The sequence below is a fragment of the Papaver somniferum genome, unplaced genomic scaffold (genome assembly GCF_003573695.1).
Source record: "Papaver somniferum cultivar HN1 unplaced genomic scaffold, ASM357369v1 unplaced-scaffold_131, whole genome shotgun sequence".
Taxonomy (NCBI): domain Eukaryota; kingdom Viridiplantae; phylum Streptophyta; class Magnoliopsida; order Ranunculales; family Papaveraceae; genus Papaver; species Papaver somniferum.
In genome coordinates, this window is record NW_020622270.1 from 3272156 (window position 1) to 3289067 (window position 16912).

Below are 16912 nucleotides of genomic sequence, written 5' to 3' on the forward strand. Positions count from 1 at the left end.
GTAGGTAGACTAACTACAATTTCCCTAATTTCTAGATCATCGAAATCCTGAAAATAGTCAATTGCTTCTGTTAGGTTATACTCAGGTGATGCATCCTCACTCATATTTAAAAGCTCTACGAGTTCATCTTCTTCGTCTAAGACTATTGTTTCTAAATCGCTAGACTCTAAAACATTATTCTCAGAATAAACTCGTTCTTCTAAATCATTATTGGCTTTGTAAACAGGAAATACTACATCGTCTAAAACGAGGATATCTCTAGTCAAATCCTCGTCCTTTTGAATAGGTGAATAATTATTAAAATTATTTGGATTTGAAATAGAAATAGAAATAATATTATCATTGTAAAGCTCAATTGGAGTATCAATTTCCTAATCACTATTCCTACATAAGTATGATTCTCTATCAACACTATCCTCATCATAATAACATGAAAAAGATCGAACCTCAGCAACCAATTCTAACCTTGTTATCTTGATTATGTAAATAACTATCTTCATTCTCAAGGGTATTATTGGATACACTATATTGGCAATTCAAGTAATTTCAAGCAATTCTTTCGTTCGTCTTAGCTATCCGCTTGAGGTGGTCTTCTAAAGAAGGTTCACTCATTATTGTAGTTCTTCCGTCTATAATTATACTATTCATCTCAGCTAACTTACGCGTCGACTCAGCTAACTTCCTGAGGGACTCTTCTAAAGGAGGAATAGGAACAGAGGAATCATAAAAAGGACTACTTTTCAATAGTTTGATTGTATCCTCTAGAGACAAAGAACTAGTACTATAATCTTCCTGCTCGTAAGACTGATGGATGTGTGGATAGTAATTGGGCTCACCAAGGTATGACCCATATCCTTCCAAAGGATGGCGTTCCCAACCACTATTCCCAACATGGTCATAAAAAGGATGATGTCCATATTCAAATTCAGGTCGATAATCATTGTATTGGCTTCTATCATACCAATTCGACATTCTTAATTGCAAGGAAATTATACACAATCACAAACAAGGATGACTCGACCAAATAAAACCTATAAAATCTAGCAAACAACAAGCATGATGGCTCCACTTAGATTGTTTCTAGACCAGCTTCTAATATTTTGAAAAGGAATTCGTTACAATATGAGAAAACCTCTCTGGAATCAATCCGAGTTTAAGTAAGTTGAATTGAGACGAGGGAAGCTGCGAGGAGCTTTGATACCCAAGGTCTCACCGGTATTATAAGGCGGCGCAGTCACGCATTCAACTCGCAGAAACCATCATGAACTTCAAATTATGCTCAAAAGAGTAACCAATATTTTTTGAACGACTTTCCTATTAAGCTCGTTACCCTATAGGTCTCATTTTAGTCAAAATTTTAAGCTTAGGTTCGCGTTTGGTTTTGTTTTCCTAAGGCGGGCAAGAAGGAAACAGTGATGAAATCCGAGTCCTTATCTTAATTTGGGCAGGCCTTGCCCTTTACTAGGAAATTAAAACAACCGTATTCAAATCCTCAGCATATATTCACCTTAAGGCATACAATAAACCCGCTGACAGGGGATTCACCGGTGTTTCGAAAGCTTACCTCCCGTACCAGACGAGCGCAAAACCGCTGAAGTCGACTCGGGCCACGACTCCTATGTCATGTGCGAACCCGAGGGGCCGAGACGATATTGTAATCGTCGTCCTTCCCTGCAAACAGTTTTATATTTAATGTACCCTTCCTTAGGGTTTAAAAAAAATAAAAAATAATTGTCGAAGTCCAAATAAAGTGCAAAAGAAAAGAAATAAAAAATAATAATTACAAAAAATGGAAGGTCTCTAAAAAGAATAAAATAAGTTCTCTTTTTTCTTTTAATTTTTCTTTCGCTCTTTTTTTTTTTTTTTTTGCTTTTTTTTTTTCCTTCTCTTTTGGCCTTAAGCTTTGATTCCAAGTCTTTAGTATCCAACTTCAAACCTGTAATACAAAGACACACCCAAAGAAACGTAAAAAGAACAAATGAAATAAAAAAAAAAAAACCTAAAAATTCTACCTAAGCACAAATCCGCGTCGGCGGCGCCAAAATGATAGTATTTTTTAATGATGTTGTAGTAATGAGGTTCAAACTCTCGGACTTGTGAAGATTAAATTTAAAGAGTTAATAAAATTATATTCAAAAATATTAACAAAGTGGGCGAGAGGTAACCAAGACACTAGATTCCACTATGACGCAAAATTGAATGATACATATTTCAAAACTCTAATTATCTTTTAAGACTCTTATTTCTTAATTCACAAACAATCTGGAAAATTCTCAAAAATTAATTGTATCCCCTAAGCATAGATTATCTAAACAAAGCACAACCTATCTAATTGAATCACAACTAATGAAGAATTTTTTGCAAACAATTAAAAACTCTGCAAAAGCAGTGATTGGGTGAATTATAAATTATAAATTAGAGAGAAATAAATAATTACCAATTATTCAAGCGTAAATAGCTTCCTCATTGCCTTGGTTGTTAGATAATTAGCCGCTCATCATGTTGGAAAACCTCTCAAAGAATTTCACTGATGCTCAAAAATGGTTTACAAATGATGAGAATATGAGAAATACAATAAAACCGGGTTTGTAACAGTTATAAGTGTTACAAACCAGCTAATACAGAAAACGACAGACAGAAAGTGATGTAAACACTGTGCTGCGACCCTCGCCTCTGTGTCGCTGACACTGTTAAAAAACGATTGTCTCTGCAGGTCCGTTCTTCATGTTCATCAGTAGCAGCAGCAGCAGCAGAAACCGAGTTTGGGAAAACTCGAATTTCTTCTTCTCTGGATCTCCTCAGCCCCTCAGACTCTCGACACCCCTTATATGATACTTCAAGACCCTTTTTATACACCTACAACACAAGAAATCTCCTCCATAACTCGAGATAATCCTCTCTTTACTCGGGTGATGAAAAATATTTTCGGGAAGATTTTCTTCCCTGTTTTATGATTTTCACGCGTTCTCAGCTGTGTTTCTTTCCTTTTATACCTTCTTCACGCTCCAGGATATTGATTAGGTCTTCCAATCACGAGCAGTACACGTTTAAACTCGTTAAGTTTGTGTTTATCCTCCAATTCACTGTTTGGATTAAACCAAGTTATCCAGCCAAATTTGATCGAAACAAACACCCATACCAGCTTTTCTATGACATATCACATCTACCCATGAAGTTTCAGCGATTAAATCGAACAAAAACTCCTCCAAAATCCGATCAAAAAATCTGCCTGTGAAAAGAAATATTTTCCCGCCAAAATGTTTTTTTTTTGAATTTGTGAAGAAGGTCACCCCTTATGCAGTGGTCGCCCCTTATCCGTTGATGGAGTCCGAATAACACATGTTCTTTGGGTGCCTTAAGTAATTTTTCTGGGGTGTTTCCAGCATTTATTCTGGGTTCCTCCGGCGCATTTCTGGGGTGTTTTTAGTCTCTATCATGGGGTGTAAAACACCACTTTTCGAGCCAATTTCGTCGCAAGAGCTTATTTTTCCAAAAACATCTACAAAAACATAAAATAACACAATAAGTATTTAATCGAGTCTAACAATATAGAACATTGAGGACAAATTAGACACAAAAATGTGTCTATCAGTTTGCAGTTCCTGCAGTCCAGCTGACCGCAACTGTTGCAGTGCAGTCTTGCTCGTCGCTGCTGCAGTTCAGCTGATCGAAGCTACTGCAATCCAGCTATGTTCACAGTTCTTGCAGTCCAGCTGACCGCAGCCGCTGCAGTGCAGTCTTGCTCGTCGCTGCTGCAGTTCAGCTGATCGAAGCTACTGCAGTCCAGCTGATCGAAGCTACTGCAGTCCAGCTATGTTCGCATTTCCTGCAGTCCAGCTGACCGCAGCTGTTGCAGTGCATTCTTGCTCGTCGCTGCTGTAGCTGATCGAAGCTACTGCAGTCCAGCTATGTTCGCAGTTCCTACAGTCTAGCTGACCGCAGCTGCTGCAGTGCAGTCTTGCTCGTCGCTGCTGCAGTTCAGCTAATGTCAGCTGCTGCGGTCCAGCTATGTTCGCAGTTCCTGCAGTCCAGCTGACCGCAGCTGTTGCAGTGCAGTCTTGCTCGTCGCTGCTGCAGTTCAGCTGATCGAAGCTACTGCAGTCCAGCTATGTTCGCAGTTCCTGCAGTCCAGCTGACCGCAGCTGCTGCAGTGCAGTCTTGCTCGTCGCTGCTGCAGTTCAGGTGATCATAACTGCTGCATTCCTGCTATGTTTGCAGCTCCTGCAGTCCAGCTGATCGCAACAGCTGCAGTGCAGCTTTGCTCGTTGCTGCTGCATTCCAGCTATGTTCGCAGCTCCTGCAGTCCAGCTGATCGGAGCTGCTGCAGTGCAGCTTTGCTCGTTGCTGTTGCAGTCCAGCTGATCGAAGCTGCTGCAATCCAGCTTTGTTCGCAGCTGCTGCAGTCCACCTGATCGCAGCAGCTGCAGATCAGCTTTGCTCAAAGCTGTTACTACCCAGTTTTGCTCAGGGCAGTTTTTTGTGTCCTTCGCAGTCCAGTTTACCACAATCACTACAATCCAGTTCCGCAGCAACTATTGTGATCTAGTCGACATCGTTGCTGCTATCATGATTCGTATAACAATTGAAGACATATAAAGATCGATGTCACATTGAGTAGCACAGCCAACACCATTGGAGGTCCAACAACATGCAAAATCTGTTACCATCTCAACTACTAAAGAGTCACACCCCTTCGCTCGCATCTACCGCAGCTTAGTACGTAATTGACAACAACTTAATACCAAGAACTGATACTACCAAGTTTATCGGAAATTACTGACAGTCTGCAATTCAAATTTCGTTTGCAACAACATCTTGCACAGATTCCGGCCGAGTGAGTCAGATATAACTCAGTTTTTCCAAACAACAGTTACTAGTCAAGTTCTACCCAACTACCACAATTCAGTTACAACTCACTTTCCACACCATTCCACTCTAGCATCACCTTCCGTTATAAACCAGTTCAGCCTTCAGTCCTGTTTTTGCATACAACGATGGTTCATACTTAACTATTTCCCGCCAATCTTCCAAGCACAATAGCCTCACTTGGGGGCGACTTGATTACGATTTCCACAATCAACGAAGGCAGTTTTCCTTTCGCCTCAACAACAAAAATTTACTCTTGGGGGCGTCTTGAGTTCCGCAAACATCAAGAGAAGGTTGCCAATCACTTTAGCAGCAGTAATCTACACTTAAGGGCGATTTTTTCATTGACCAAGGGAAATGAAATGTTCTTAACCCCCAACAAGTTAGAGGTTAAGAGGGGGCGATGTTTGTATCATGAGTAAAAATACCACATAGTGGGCTAGAATATTGTTTTGGGCCACTATTCAGCTGCCACCAGTCAACCGAAGCAGCCCACCAGCCTTCCCTGTATTACAATGACCGGTCAATGGTAAAAGTCAACACACGGTCAACAGTCAAAGTCAATCGTTGGTTAACTGTCAAAGTCAGGTTGCACGCCGCACCTCCAGCCAATATTTAGTCTTGTTGCCAATAGTGATGCCAACCAACTCCCAGCCAAGTGCTCTTCCTCACTGCCATCCAGTTTCTAACCATGCTGCCAGATGTGCTGCCAGCCAGTCTCTACCCATGCAGTCAGCTATGCTGCCAGCCAGCGTCCACCCATACTGCCAGCCATTATTCATGCAGAATTTATTCAAAGAAGCATGCAAATAGTTTAATGCAGAATTGAATATGGAGGCATGCAGAGTTAATTCCAGCAGTTTCATGCAGAATTGAAGATTGAGGCATGCAGAGTTAATTCCAGCAGTTTCATGCAGAATTGATTGCAGGGCATATTAATGCCGTTTAAGTCTATCACGAGATTAGTTATTAAAACTGTATAAATAGAGACGCCCTGATAGAGGAAAAGGTGGTATCCAATAGAAAAAAGGAGACTATCTCATACTGAAAAAAAATAGACTGTAATTCTATTATCAATAAAACAATACTCCCCAAGGGGATTCACCCGTGGATGTAGGCAAACTATGCCGAACCACGTAAAAACCCGTGTCTCTTTTATTTGTTCTTCAATTCTCCTCCAACCCTAAATACACACCAAATCATCAATTCAATCGTGTTTCGTGCCCAAAAGTGATTTTGGGTACAAACAATAGACATAGTATTAAGGAATACAATACGAGGTTTATTGCTTAACTATTAAACTTTGTAGATAAGACATCAACATAATATTTTGAATGCTATTGTGATTATGTATGGGCATGAGGTGAGGATTTCATCCTAGGAAACAATGTTTTACATGTGTTTTAAGGAAGTAAGTTCATGAACTTAGTTTATGAATCGAAAAGGAAATCGCCAGGCATTATTGGGATTGTTATTCATTGCATATCGTTTGAACAACCAATATGTGTGATTAGTAAAACCGTTCATGACTTGTTTGTGTTCTTGGTAAAACTATTCACATAAGGCCTGACTTATGTATTGGTATGACTTTTATTACTGAAACCGATCTTAAGTAATCACCTGATCGTATGATCGAGTTTGTGTAGTTTGTAAGACCTAACTCTGGGTAAAGGGGAACCGATCCTAGTAAGAGGTGCAACACATCACAAAGGGGAATCGATCCTTGTATGAGGTGCATCAAGGTTTATAGCAGAAAGGGGAACCGATCCTATGGACATGTGCAACACATGTAAGTTAGATACCATATATATGTGGGGAACCAATCCTAGTACCTAGTCAACCAAATTTTGGGAATCTAGTGTGACTATGCACAGTAATCACATGGAGGTAGAACCGAAACTTGTTTTGGTAGAACTGTTAAACCCATGATTCGTGATTGAGTGTTCTTGATCAATCACATAAATCTTGAAAGTCAGATGAACCAATTCTAAACTTGTTTGGAAGCGTGGTGAATCGGTTTCAAGTGTGTAAGTATGAAAGAGGACTTAAAAAGTACGGATGTCGACACACTTTGAACACGTGCATTAATGCGTATCTTTTATTGTTCAAAGATATTCCTTCACAACTAAAAGGAAGAAAATCCCAGGATCGAAATTAAATAAGTTAAGAATCTTTTAATTAAGGTTTTTAATTATATATATGGAAAATAAGAATTAGTAATGTGCATTTACTAGTTAAAGATTTTCCAAGGAGATTTTCGATCAATATTTTGGACAGAGCATTCTCAGGAATTATGAAAACCGAATTTTGAAATTATTATTGAATATCTTGAGAATATTTTCGGTTTTGGAAATTCCTTGGTGTGCAAAATTCCTTGTCTATAAATACTTGAAGTTTGCATTTCTAGCAAACTAATCCTTCGTGACAGTAAAATTCCTCTGTTGTACTGTTACTGGTGAAGGCGCCTATTCGGAGAGGAGAGTAACCTAATTAGTCGAAATCTCTTACGGCCGCTCAGTTTAAAGTCTTCTTTGGGATTGAAAAGCTCTATTCGTACCGCTGGTGGAAACTAGATAATTGCAGTTTATCTTTTGTTTTCGATTGATTTGATTGACTAACGGTGGTTGAACTTTGATTACACCTAGTTTGTTTATGCTTGAGAATCTTCTCTTCTGATATAAGATTCACTTAAACTAGTTCAAAGTTTCGACAGGGATCTTTAGACTGTTGTTAGTTCTAAAGACGATCTTGTGATAATCCATTGTTAACAGACTCCGTTCTGTGTGTGATTGATCACAAGAGATTCAACTAGTTGTATGCAGGTGTTTATTGAAGATCTAAGAATATTTGAAGACAAAGAAGAGATAGAAGATTTCTGACTTGGTTATATAAATCTTTTGTGTGCACAATACTTGTTTCGGTAAAAAGAGGATCCAACTATAATCGGTTTATCCTTGTGGTGGATTGGATTTATTAGTTGAGTAGATTGGCATCAATACGGTTCTTTGTGATTAAAAGTATTGATTGCAAAATCTTACGATTACCTTGGGTAATTGAACATAAGATAGATCTAAGGAACTGACGAAGGAATTTATTTGAGATAAACAAAAGAGCCTTTTTCCGACTCATATCACTTGGTTGAAGAGAGTTGATACCAAACAGATTTGTTGTTCCTTTACTGTTTGGAATACGAACCAAAGGAATTGTTCCAAGTACGTGACTTATTCATAAGTTGGAGGTGTGGGAATACATACGGAACTAGGTGAAATATAGGTCTAGTTGCTTGGTCTCAACTATACGAAGTTGGTTTATTTTGTATAGCGGCTTAATCCTGGAAGTATTCAATTCTGGACAAGGTCCCGGGGGTTTTCTGCATTTGCATTTTTCCTCGTTAACAAAATCTTGTTGTGTCATTTACTTTTATTTTCCGCATTATAATTTTTTTATTATAATTAAAGTAAATTACACAAACGTTAATTCCTATTTACTTGATAAGCAATCCAATTGTGTTTGGTTAAGTCCGAACCTTTGTATCAAGTAAACATACTTCGTTGTTGTATTGTATCGATCTCGTATCCATATACGATCACACGAAGTATGAACCGATTAGTTGTATTGTCTCGACTCAGTCCATAGACAATCACTTTCGGAGAAAGGACTTATAAGAAGGAAAAGTTTTAGCTTGAGGTATATTTGGGTACCCTCGCCTTTTCAAATTGAAATAGGAAAAAACAAAGGTTAAATTGAAATAAAAGAAAAAATTCTAGTATCCTTAAAAAATCGCCAGTAAATTTAATTTCCGCCATCCATCCGATGGATAGTGGTGGATATAGATCTGAAAAGACCGAGGGTACAAGTGCACCACCAAATTTTTCGTACGGAAACCTGTATGGACTAAGTTCAAATAAAATTTCGAGATTTACAAATTAAAGATTCTCGATCAAGGAATAACATAAAGAGTCTGTATCTCTTTCTCTAACAATCAGTAGTAAAACAGAAACAAGTCTGTGAACCAGATTATACCGTGAGAGTATTTGGACGATTACAAAGATAAATATCCAAGATCAATCAAGTCGTATCCAACAAAAGGATTGATATATCTACTTTGATTGATTAATGTACAAACTGTGATATTTCGATTATATAGATAAACAAATATAATGCGGAAAACAAATAACAGAGACACCAGAATTTTTGTTAACGACGAAACCGCAACTGCAGAAAAATCCCGGGACTTCGTTCAGATTTTGAACACCAAATTGTTTTAAGACGCTACAGACTCTAGCCTACTATCAATAACTTTGGACTGGAATGTAGTTGAGACCGAGCCCACCGTCACAGTGATTCAGTTAACTCTCGCTCCTTACGCCTCTTGAATCTCGCAAGACTCTATGCAATTGATTACCTTAGATGACGTCCTTTACAGCCTAAGAGTTGCTTCAACCTAAGCGAATACTTTAAACCAATATGTGATATATGCCTATTTTTTTTCCGTTCGATCGTTAGATCATGTGATATAAGAAATATTTTGCAGTAGACTAGGTCCATCAAACCTCAAAATCTAGTATCTACGACTCCCGCAGAGCAGCCTAAATTATTATTCACCTCCAAGAAAAACCTGCTTGATATTAATTAAGAATATCTGACAGAGGTAATTGCTTGCGGAATCACAAAGTCTGAGACGAAGAGCTTTGTGACTTCTATAAATCTTACATGTCGGAGTACCAACAATAACAAGATCAGGATACACGAACTATCAAAGATAAAATATTTGGACCTGGCTTCACGAATCCCTTAGCGAAGTCTTTTAAGTCGTTAAACCTAATTATGAATATCAGTAAAACTGGAAACCTAGGTTAAGAGAGAATCGACTCTAGTTAGCAACTAGGACACACAAATTGTCGGGATTAAGTTTCCCAGCCGCTCGAGATTCTCTTTATATAGACTTTCAAGATCAAAGGTTGCTTACATTTTGAGCTAAGATAGCTTTGTAATCAATCAGACACTTTTCACCGTTAGATGAAATTCGATCTGATATTCAAGATAAGATGACTTGGTAATCAAGTGATTATTATCCACCATTAGATGGTTTAGATTGAGATAAACACAAATAGAATATACACTTGGATAAGGATGAACCATAACCAAAGCGTGTACAATGAGTTTGTTTAAGAACGATTAACCAAAGTTAGTCATACGAACATAATAAGCTTATCCATTTTCATCAAACACTTTAGACTAACTTGATATACAACCATAACTTAATAGGTGATCAATTATGCCTTATATGTGTTTTAAATAATTGTTCAAATGCCAATATCTCATAGAAATACTTTGAAATGAATTTGAAACTGTTCGACTAGGTAAGTACGTGTACCAGGTACATGTACTGCTTCCAATTCGTGAGACACTCTGCCAAAGTAAGTGTATCGGGTATGCGTACCATTAAGGCAGGTACGTGTTCCACCCTTGTGTTCACGAGCAACATAACTTTTTGGTATGCATACCGGCATGTGTACCAAGAAGTCATTACTGAAATTAGACCTACGCCAATACGTGTACCGTTGACCCGGAACCAAACAGATACACCAGTACATATACTGTCCTTGTATCCAGATTTCAGTAGTTCTGAAACTCTCAAAAATTAATATGGAACATCCTTGAATAACATTAATGATAATCTTACACATATCAGTGTTCCAATTTATTTGCAAATGATTAACTCGAATCATGATCTAGTGTATAAACAATAAATTGTTATTAACGAAATTCATCAAGTAGATGATTGGCTAATAACTTAATTCATATTTCGAGAAAAATATTCAACAAGATAAACTTGGTTCGAAATTTCTATTGTGCTATAATTTAAAGTCCACTTAGTCATACGATTTAGTCTCATATATATATAATTGTGAATACTTGAGTAAATATGAACGGTTTAGTCTTGACACATACGTATCTTTTGTCGATGAAATCCTCCAAAGTCTTCAGTTGATCTCCGTCTTCAATGGTGAACGCAGCGAAGTCTGGTACTCAACTACACACTTCTAACCTAATCCGAGACATGACTAAAATGTAGACTAGAAATCAAGATATAGTTTTGATCAACTAAATTTAACAACAAGCTTGATATAACAATACTTTTGAGTTCGGACGATCTGTGCTCTAACCACATCCATATTACCCCTAGACAAGGCTCAACCTTTGGATATATTACAACCAAGATATATGCCATAGTACTTGGTGTTGACTGTAATGTATCCAAAGCCAAGAAAATTGAAGCAATAATGCTTTTCTTAACTCTATATTCTTACATATCTGGGCTAAGCTCTTCTGAGTATGTCCTTTCCTAATACCTACTTAATACTTTAGTAGATTTTAAAAGCTGGAAAAACAGACGTTGTAAACTCACCTGAAAACTGATTTTCAGTTTTAACCTTATTATTTGTTCAAATGACAAGGTACATTTCAGAATTTCTTTGTTTCACACGGCTAATTAAATTCTATGTTTGATTTATTATATCTAATCTTTCAAAAATATTTATATAATTATTTTTCATAGTGGTATTAATAATAATAATGGCAGTATTTTGTTAGCATGTTTTTTTTATTATTATTAACTATACCATCCACAATATGACAATATGCCGAACAATCTTTTACTGGTTTTCAATTTCACATCACTTTTCCAATTAGAGTTTCTTCTTTCACCTAGCTCAATGAAATTAATATCGGATCTCGATCTCATCTCGGCTTGGACCTTGAGACCTTGATAGCTTTATTCGGTAAAATTTCGGAGTTTTTGTTTTCAAGTTTTATACCGCCTACTCACTCAGGCATTTGATGAAGACCTATGCACCTTTTCGTAATATGATTCATAATTTCACAAAATAAAAATAAAATCGAGTTGGCCATGGTAAGTTTTGATCTTTATAATGATATATTTCGTATTTTCCTTATATTTACTAACTCATCAAGGTGAAATCGGTCTTCCCGGGGGAAGTTTCTCGACAAGGTTTCGATTTGCTGAGATTGAGAAATTCGTCTCAGTTAAGAACCAAGACCAGAAGTCTCAGCAAGATGACGGAGATCGGCTACATTGATCTAACTAGTTTTTTCCCCGCAGCAATCCACACCAAACTCCCTTAAAGTCACCCACAACTTCTCAACTTAGCTACCCCATTTCTATGATATATAAAATTCTGGTTCGACATTATTATCACATTTTGATTATTATTTTATTTTATTTTTAGAATACGAAAGAAATTTTTTACTAAATCCACTAACTATTTCTAATAAAAGGTTTTCTCTCTTGTGAGAGTTTCTAAGGCCAAACACTATGCTTGGCCATTTGGCTTGCCTATATTTATAATGTAACTAAGTAAAAAGACAATAACATTGTTACCATTGTGGAAGAGGTACATTTCTTGGTTTATGGTTTCTGTCCAAATAGTAAATACAAAAACTCAGTTTCTATCAAGTTAAAGCTGTTTTTTTAGATCCAACATTTCGAATTTCTAATGTGTAAATAGAAGAAAGCCAAAAATTAGTTAATATATTAAAAGCTGACGACAGAAAATTAGTTTTCGTAACGGTAACTGAGTATTAACATAGAACGGGTATATTCCCCGTTGGAGCAAGCTAAGACATATGACCACATTATAGCTAAGCGATGGACCATAATGGTTGGCCTTCACTATAATGGAAACCTGTTTTGAGGCATACAAAACCATTTTCCTATTTAGGGTGGGTTTATAAGGGGTGTCCTAGCAGTGGGTAGATTACTAAGGTATCCTTAATTATTTTATTATTTACTTACATACCCTTCACCTAAAATTAAAACATATACCTAAACTAGCCAAAATCCAAAATGATTTTCATTCCTAACCTAATTTAATCAACAATCAAACCGTTTGGATTTTATTTTTGTTGGTGATTCAAACCACAAATATAAATGATTCGTATGAAGCGTTGCACAAAGAGATTTAGCTTCAAATCCGCATATTGAAACCCATATCTTTGTTCTTCCTTTTTTTTTAATGTTTCAGAAGAATAGTTTGGCTGATAAATAAACATGAAAATGATAGCCGAACTTCATTTTGTCAAAAAACACACTTAGTTCGGCTGTTAAGTTTTTCATTCGAATTACCCGAACCTAAATTCGTCAGTTACAAAGTGAAGTTCGGCTGATAACTTGTCAGCCGAACCTAATAGAGTGAAGTTCGGCTCATAACTTGTCAGCTGAACCGTTCATCTGATCAGTAGATCTAGGTTGTAATAATTCAATATTTTGACAAATTCAACTTATAAAAAGGACATTAAACCTTGTTTAGAAGTTTACCTTTGTATTAGAAAACCTTAATTATCCATTAGTTCAGCAAATCTCAAAAGCCTATTTTCTATTATTCTTCTTTAACAAACCCCAACCTAATTATCTCTCAAAGAAAAAAAAATCTTTTGAACTAAGACTATATAATCATTGACATTAAGCACTAATAATCGTTAACTATTAATCATTAATATCAGATTTTAATTATTATCATTAACATTAATGAAGAAGGGGCATTATTGTCGTGATAAAAAATATGATGGATAAGGAATTATTGATTTTACCACACAGTGACTCTATTTTGTCATTAACTTGTATGCCTCAATAAATTTGAGTACGCCTCAAAACAGGTTTCCTACGATGTTGCCATAGTGCTAGCCTGCTGGGCCTAACCATGATTTCCTTTGTTACCGGTGCCACTGGACTATCCAAATCCAAGTGTTGGAGTGTGGGGGGACCTGATTTAGACGGGTTGAATCCGGTTCTCTCTCTCTCTTTCTTTGATACCTGGAGTGAACATTTGGGACATTTTGATATTCTGAACTTAGAAGGCTTGTCGAGGAAATTGCGATCCCTACAAAGAGAAAGGTGAATCTGCAGTCAATCAGCATCATCAAAGATCTCATATCTCTTTTGAATTTCTCTCTTAGCTGCTGCTGTTTCTTCTAATTATTCTTCCCTGTTTGATTTGGTTTGTATGGTTCGAAACGTTTCAGTCGAGATGCCGTCAGGGAGAGTTGGAGGAGGAGGTCCAAGGAGGAGAGGAGAACCAGGAGGATTGACTAAGGCTGTACAATCAGTGTTCGCGTTTGTTAAATTCGCTGAGTTTGAGATTCTGTTTGTTCTTTTCTTCCTCATCGCGTTCATCATCTTTAAAGATCTGGTTAGTGTTTCAATTTCAGATCATACGTTTCTGATTCGTATAATTTTGTGTAAGTTAGACTCATTTCTGTTTGGATTTCTAAATTCGTTAACAACTAGAAGGAAATTTACATTTTCTTAGGGTGTTAGGGCACAAATTAATTAACAACAAGTAAATTTCCATTTTATTAGGGTGTTAGGGCATAAATTGATTAACAACATGGAAATTTACATTTTCTTAGGGTGTTAGGGCACAAATCGCTTATATTTTCAAGGTCCAATACAATGGATTTGGCTGAATCTTGTACGGTTTATCACAGTTCAGATACATGTTATATATGTAGTTAGTTTGGATCTTGTAAATTGGGGGAATGCCTATCTAAATATGTTACAATGGTAAATAGATCTTTTCTGAAACTTTTGCTCAAGGCGCAGCAGATATGTGTAATTATATCAATCTCAAAAGAGGCTTAAAACCTTAAATTCTTATGCTAATATGTAGCGAGAAATAAGTTATGAATATATTACTAGATAGTGTTTTGGTCCTTTTGGGGGTGGCTGGTCACAACACCGGCGTTGTTTAATATGTATACATAAATCCACCAAGTTTTTGACAGTTTATTTGCGTTGCATTTTGGTACTTTCAGCTTTGCATTCGAAATTCCACAATCTAACGAACATACAGACTAGTTGTGACTGAATTTCTTTTGCGTTGCATTTTTAATTCATGCATAATTTTGTGCAAATTAGACTCGTTTCTGATTGAATTTCTAAATTCGTTAACAACCAGAAGGAAATTTGTACATTTCTCTTAAGGTGTTAGGGCACAAATCATACGTTTCTAATCGATACAATTCTCAATTAATTGGCTTATTTCTAATTGAATTTGATTACAACAAGGAAATTTACAGTTTCGTAGGGTGTTACTGTTAGGGAACTAGTTGCTTTTATTTTTGAGGTCTGATAGAAGGAATTTGGCTGAATCTTGTACTGTTTGTCGCAGTACAGATATATGTTATATGTTAGTTTGGATCTTGTAAATTGGGTCAAATACTTATCTAATGCATGTTACAATGGTACATAAATCTTTTCTTAAATTTTTTACCTAAGGCCCGGCAGATATTATAATTATATCAAACTCATGAGAGCTTAAAAACCTTAAACTTTTATGCTAATATGTAGCGAGAAATAAGTTACAAATATACTAGATAGTGTTACGGGATGGCTAGTCACTTATTGCATCTGCGTTGTTTAATATGTAAACATAAATCCACCATTGACTGTATTTTGGCATTGAGTTTTGGTAATTTTAGCTTTGCATTCCAGATACATACTGACTAGTTGTGACTGAAATCTTTTGGTGACTGATATCAGAGTGATACGGTCCACGTAGATTGTCTGTATGGAACATGATAAGACTGGAAAATCTTGCATCATTTTGTTACGTGTCTCATCATGCATACTTTTGAAGCATCATTTGTTAGTTATATAACCCAAGAATGTAAGTAGTGAACGCTACTGTATGCAAGATTCCTGAACCTGTATTTATACGGTATAAAATGTGAATTATTAAGCTTCTCATGTGTTCTGTTGTATTGATTGGAATGCAGACATCAAGGCCAGAGTACAATCAAATCCTTGTGAAGAAGCCTGGGGGTAGTGACTTCTGGGGAAATTAGGTAAAAACATCCTTATGAAACAGTTCTTCTTTTGTAGGCAGATATATGAGTCTATATTTGTCATATTTACGTGTTTATATCGATGTGTTGTCAAATTTTAACCAACTAAACATCTGTCTCCTCCATATTTGAGTGAGATCTTAACCTTTTTGTTCATACCTTAGCTCATTGATTGTTGTGTAAAGGTTTAACTAGTTATATTAAACCAGACCAAGGAGTGGAAGTTTTAGCTTAAGTTGCACTACCAACCTATAACTACTGTCTAGTAGTACTCTTAGTTAAGGTCTTTAAACTCAGAAAGTTTTCCCAAGCGTAGTTTTATGGAAGTAGCCAACATAGATTACTACCAAAAGTTGTCTACTGACAAAGACAACTTTTGGTAACTGGGATATTGTAGCCTTGTTGTGTATCTGGGATATTGTTCTTAAACAGGATATTTAGAACTTTTTCCCGACTCAGAATTAGTAAACAAGCATGTGGGCTAAGTTTCAGGTTCCATAATTCTTGAGATGTAAAGTTGTTCTTCTTATGGAACTGTATTGGTATTACTGGATCTTGCTGTGAATTTGACTTGTGAATTTTTTTCTTCGCACCTTTCACCGCCTTGTGATATTTACTTCATGTATGTGTATCCAGATTTGATATATTTTAATATGCATCTTCATCGGTATCCGGTTCAACCCAAAAATGCATATTGGTGGATAGTTTGATGAAGAACTAGCTCTTACTTAACAGTAGATAGGAAATTGGTTTTAAATCGGCATGGAGGAGGAATAGCATGTTCACTATGTGAAGAATACTAGAAACTCAGTTGGTAAAGTTTATGTTTGTAAATAATGGTGTGGTATAATGGGAGATATTTCGATGAAAGCACCTTTTTGAGGAACTGGTCCAGTGGTTTTATGTTTTAGGCTTAACTTTGATCCAGAAGTAGCACTGTTGTTGATATAGATGTTTTGATTTTAAATTTTTTTGATTTTTCTTTTTTACTGGAGACAATTTTTTTTCCGATGAAACTGGAGAATTGGTCAAATGGTTGACAATTCTAAAGTGTAGGGGTATTAGAAGTAGTTTTACAGATTTGGATTACCTTGTCATTGAATTATCTCAACCAAACAATACTTTTTCTGAACAAGGATTTCAATTCCTTGAATTTCTTTGGTCTCCAATTCATCCA

At 36.4% G+C, this 16912-nt stretch overlaps 1 protein-coding gene across 1 annotated transcript; it reads left to right on the forward strand.

The window, feature by feature from the left end:
* The first annotated feature begins 13647 nt into the window (after positions 1–13647).
* LOC113332503 lies at positions 13648–16888 on the forward strand. The gene is made up of 4 exons (XM_026579042.1): positions 13648–13783; positions 13912–14078; positions 15667–15735; positions 16372–16888. The coding sequence occupies exons 2-3, from the start codon at positions 13917–13919 to the stop codon at positions 15733–15735; spliced, it is 231 nt and encodes a 76-aa protein (XP_026434827.1). The 5' UTR covers positions 13648–13783; positions 13912–13916; the 3' UTR covers positions 16372–16888.
* The last annotated feature ends 24 nt before the right edge of the window (positions 16889–16912 follow it).

Coding starts and splice junctions, on each gene's coding strand:
- LOC113332503 (XM_026579042.1), top strand. CDS start 13,917: ATGCCGTCAGGGAGAGTTGGAGGAGGAGGTCCAAGGAGGAGAGGAGAA. Junction 14,079..15,666: donor TCATCATCTTTAAAGATCTG/GTTAGTGTTTCA, acceptor ATTGGAATGCAG/ACATCAAGGCCAGAGTACAA.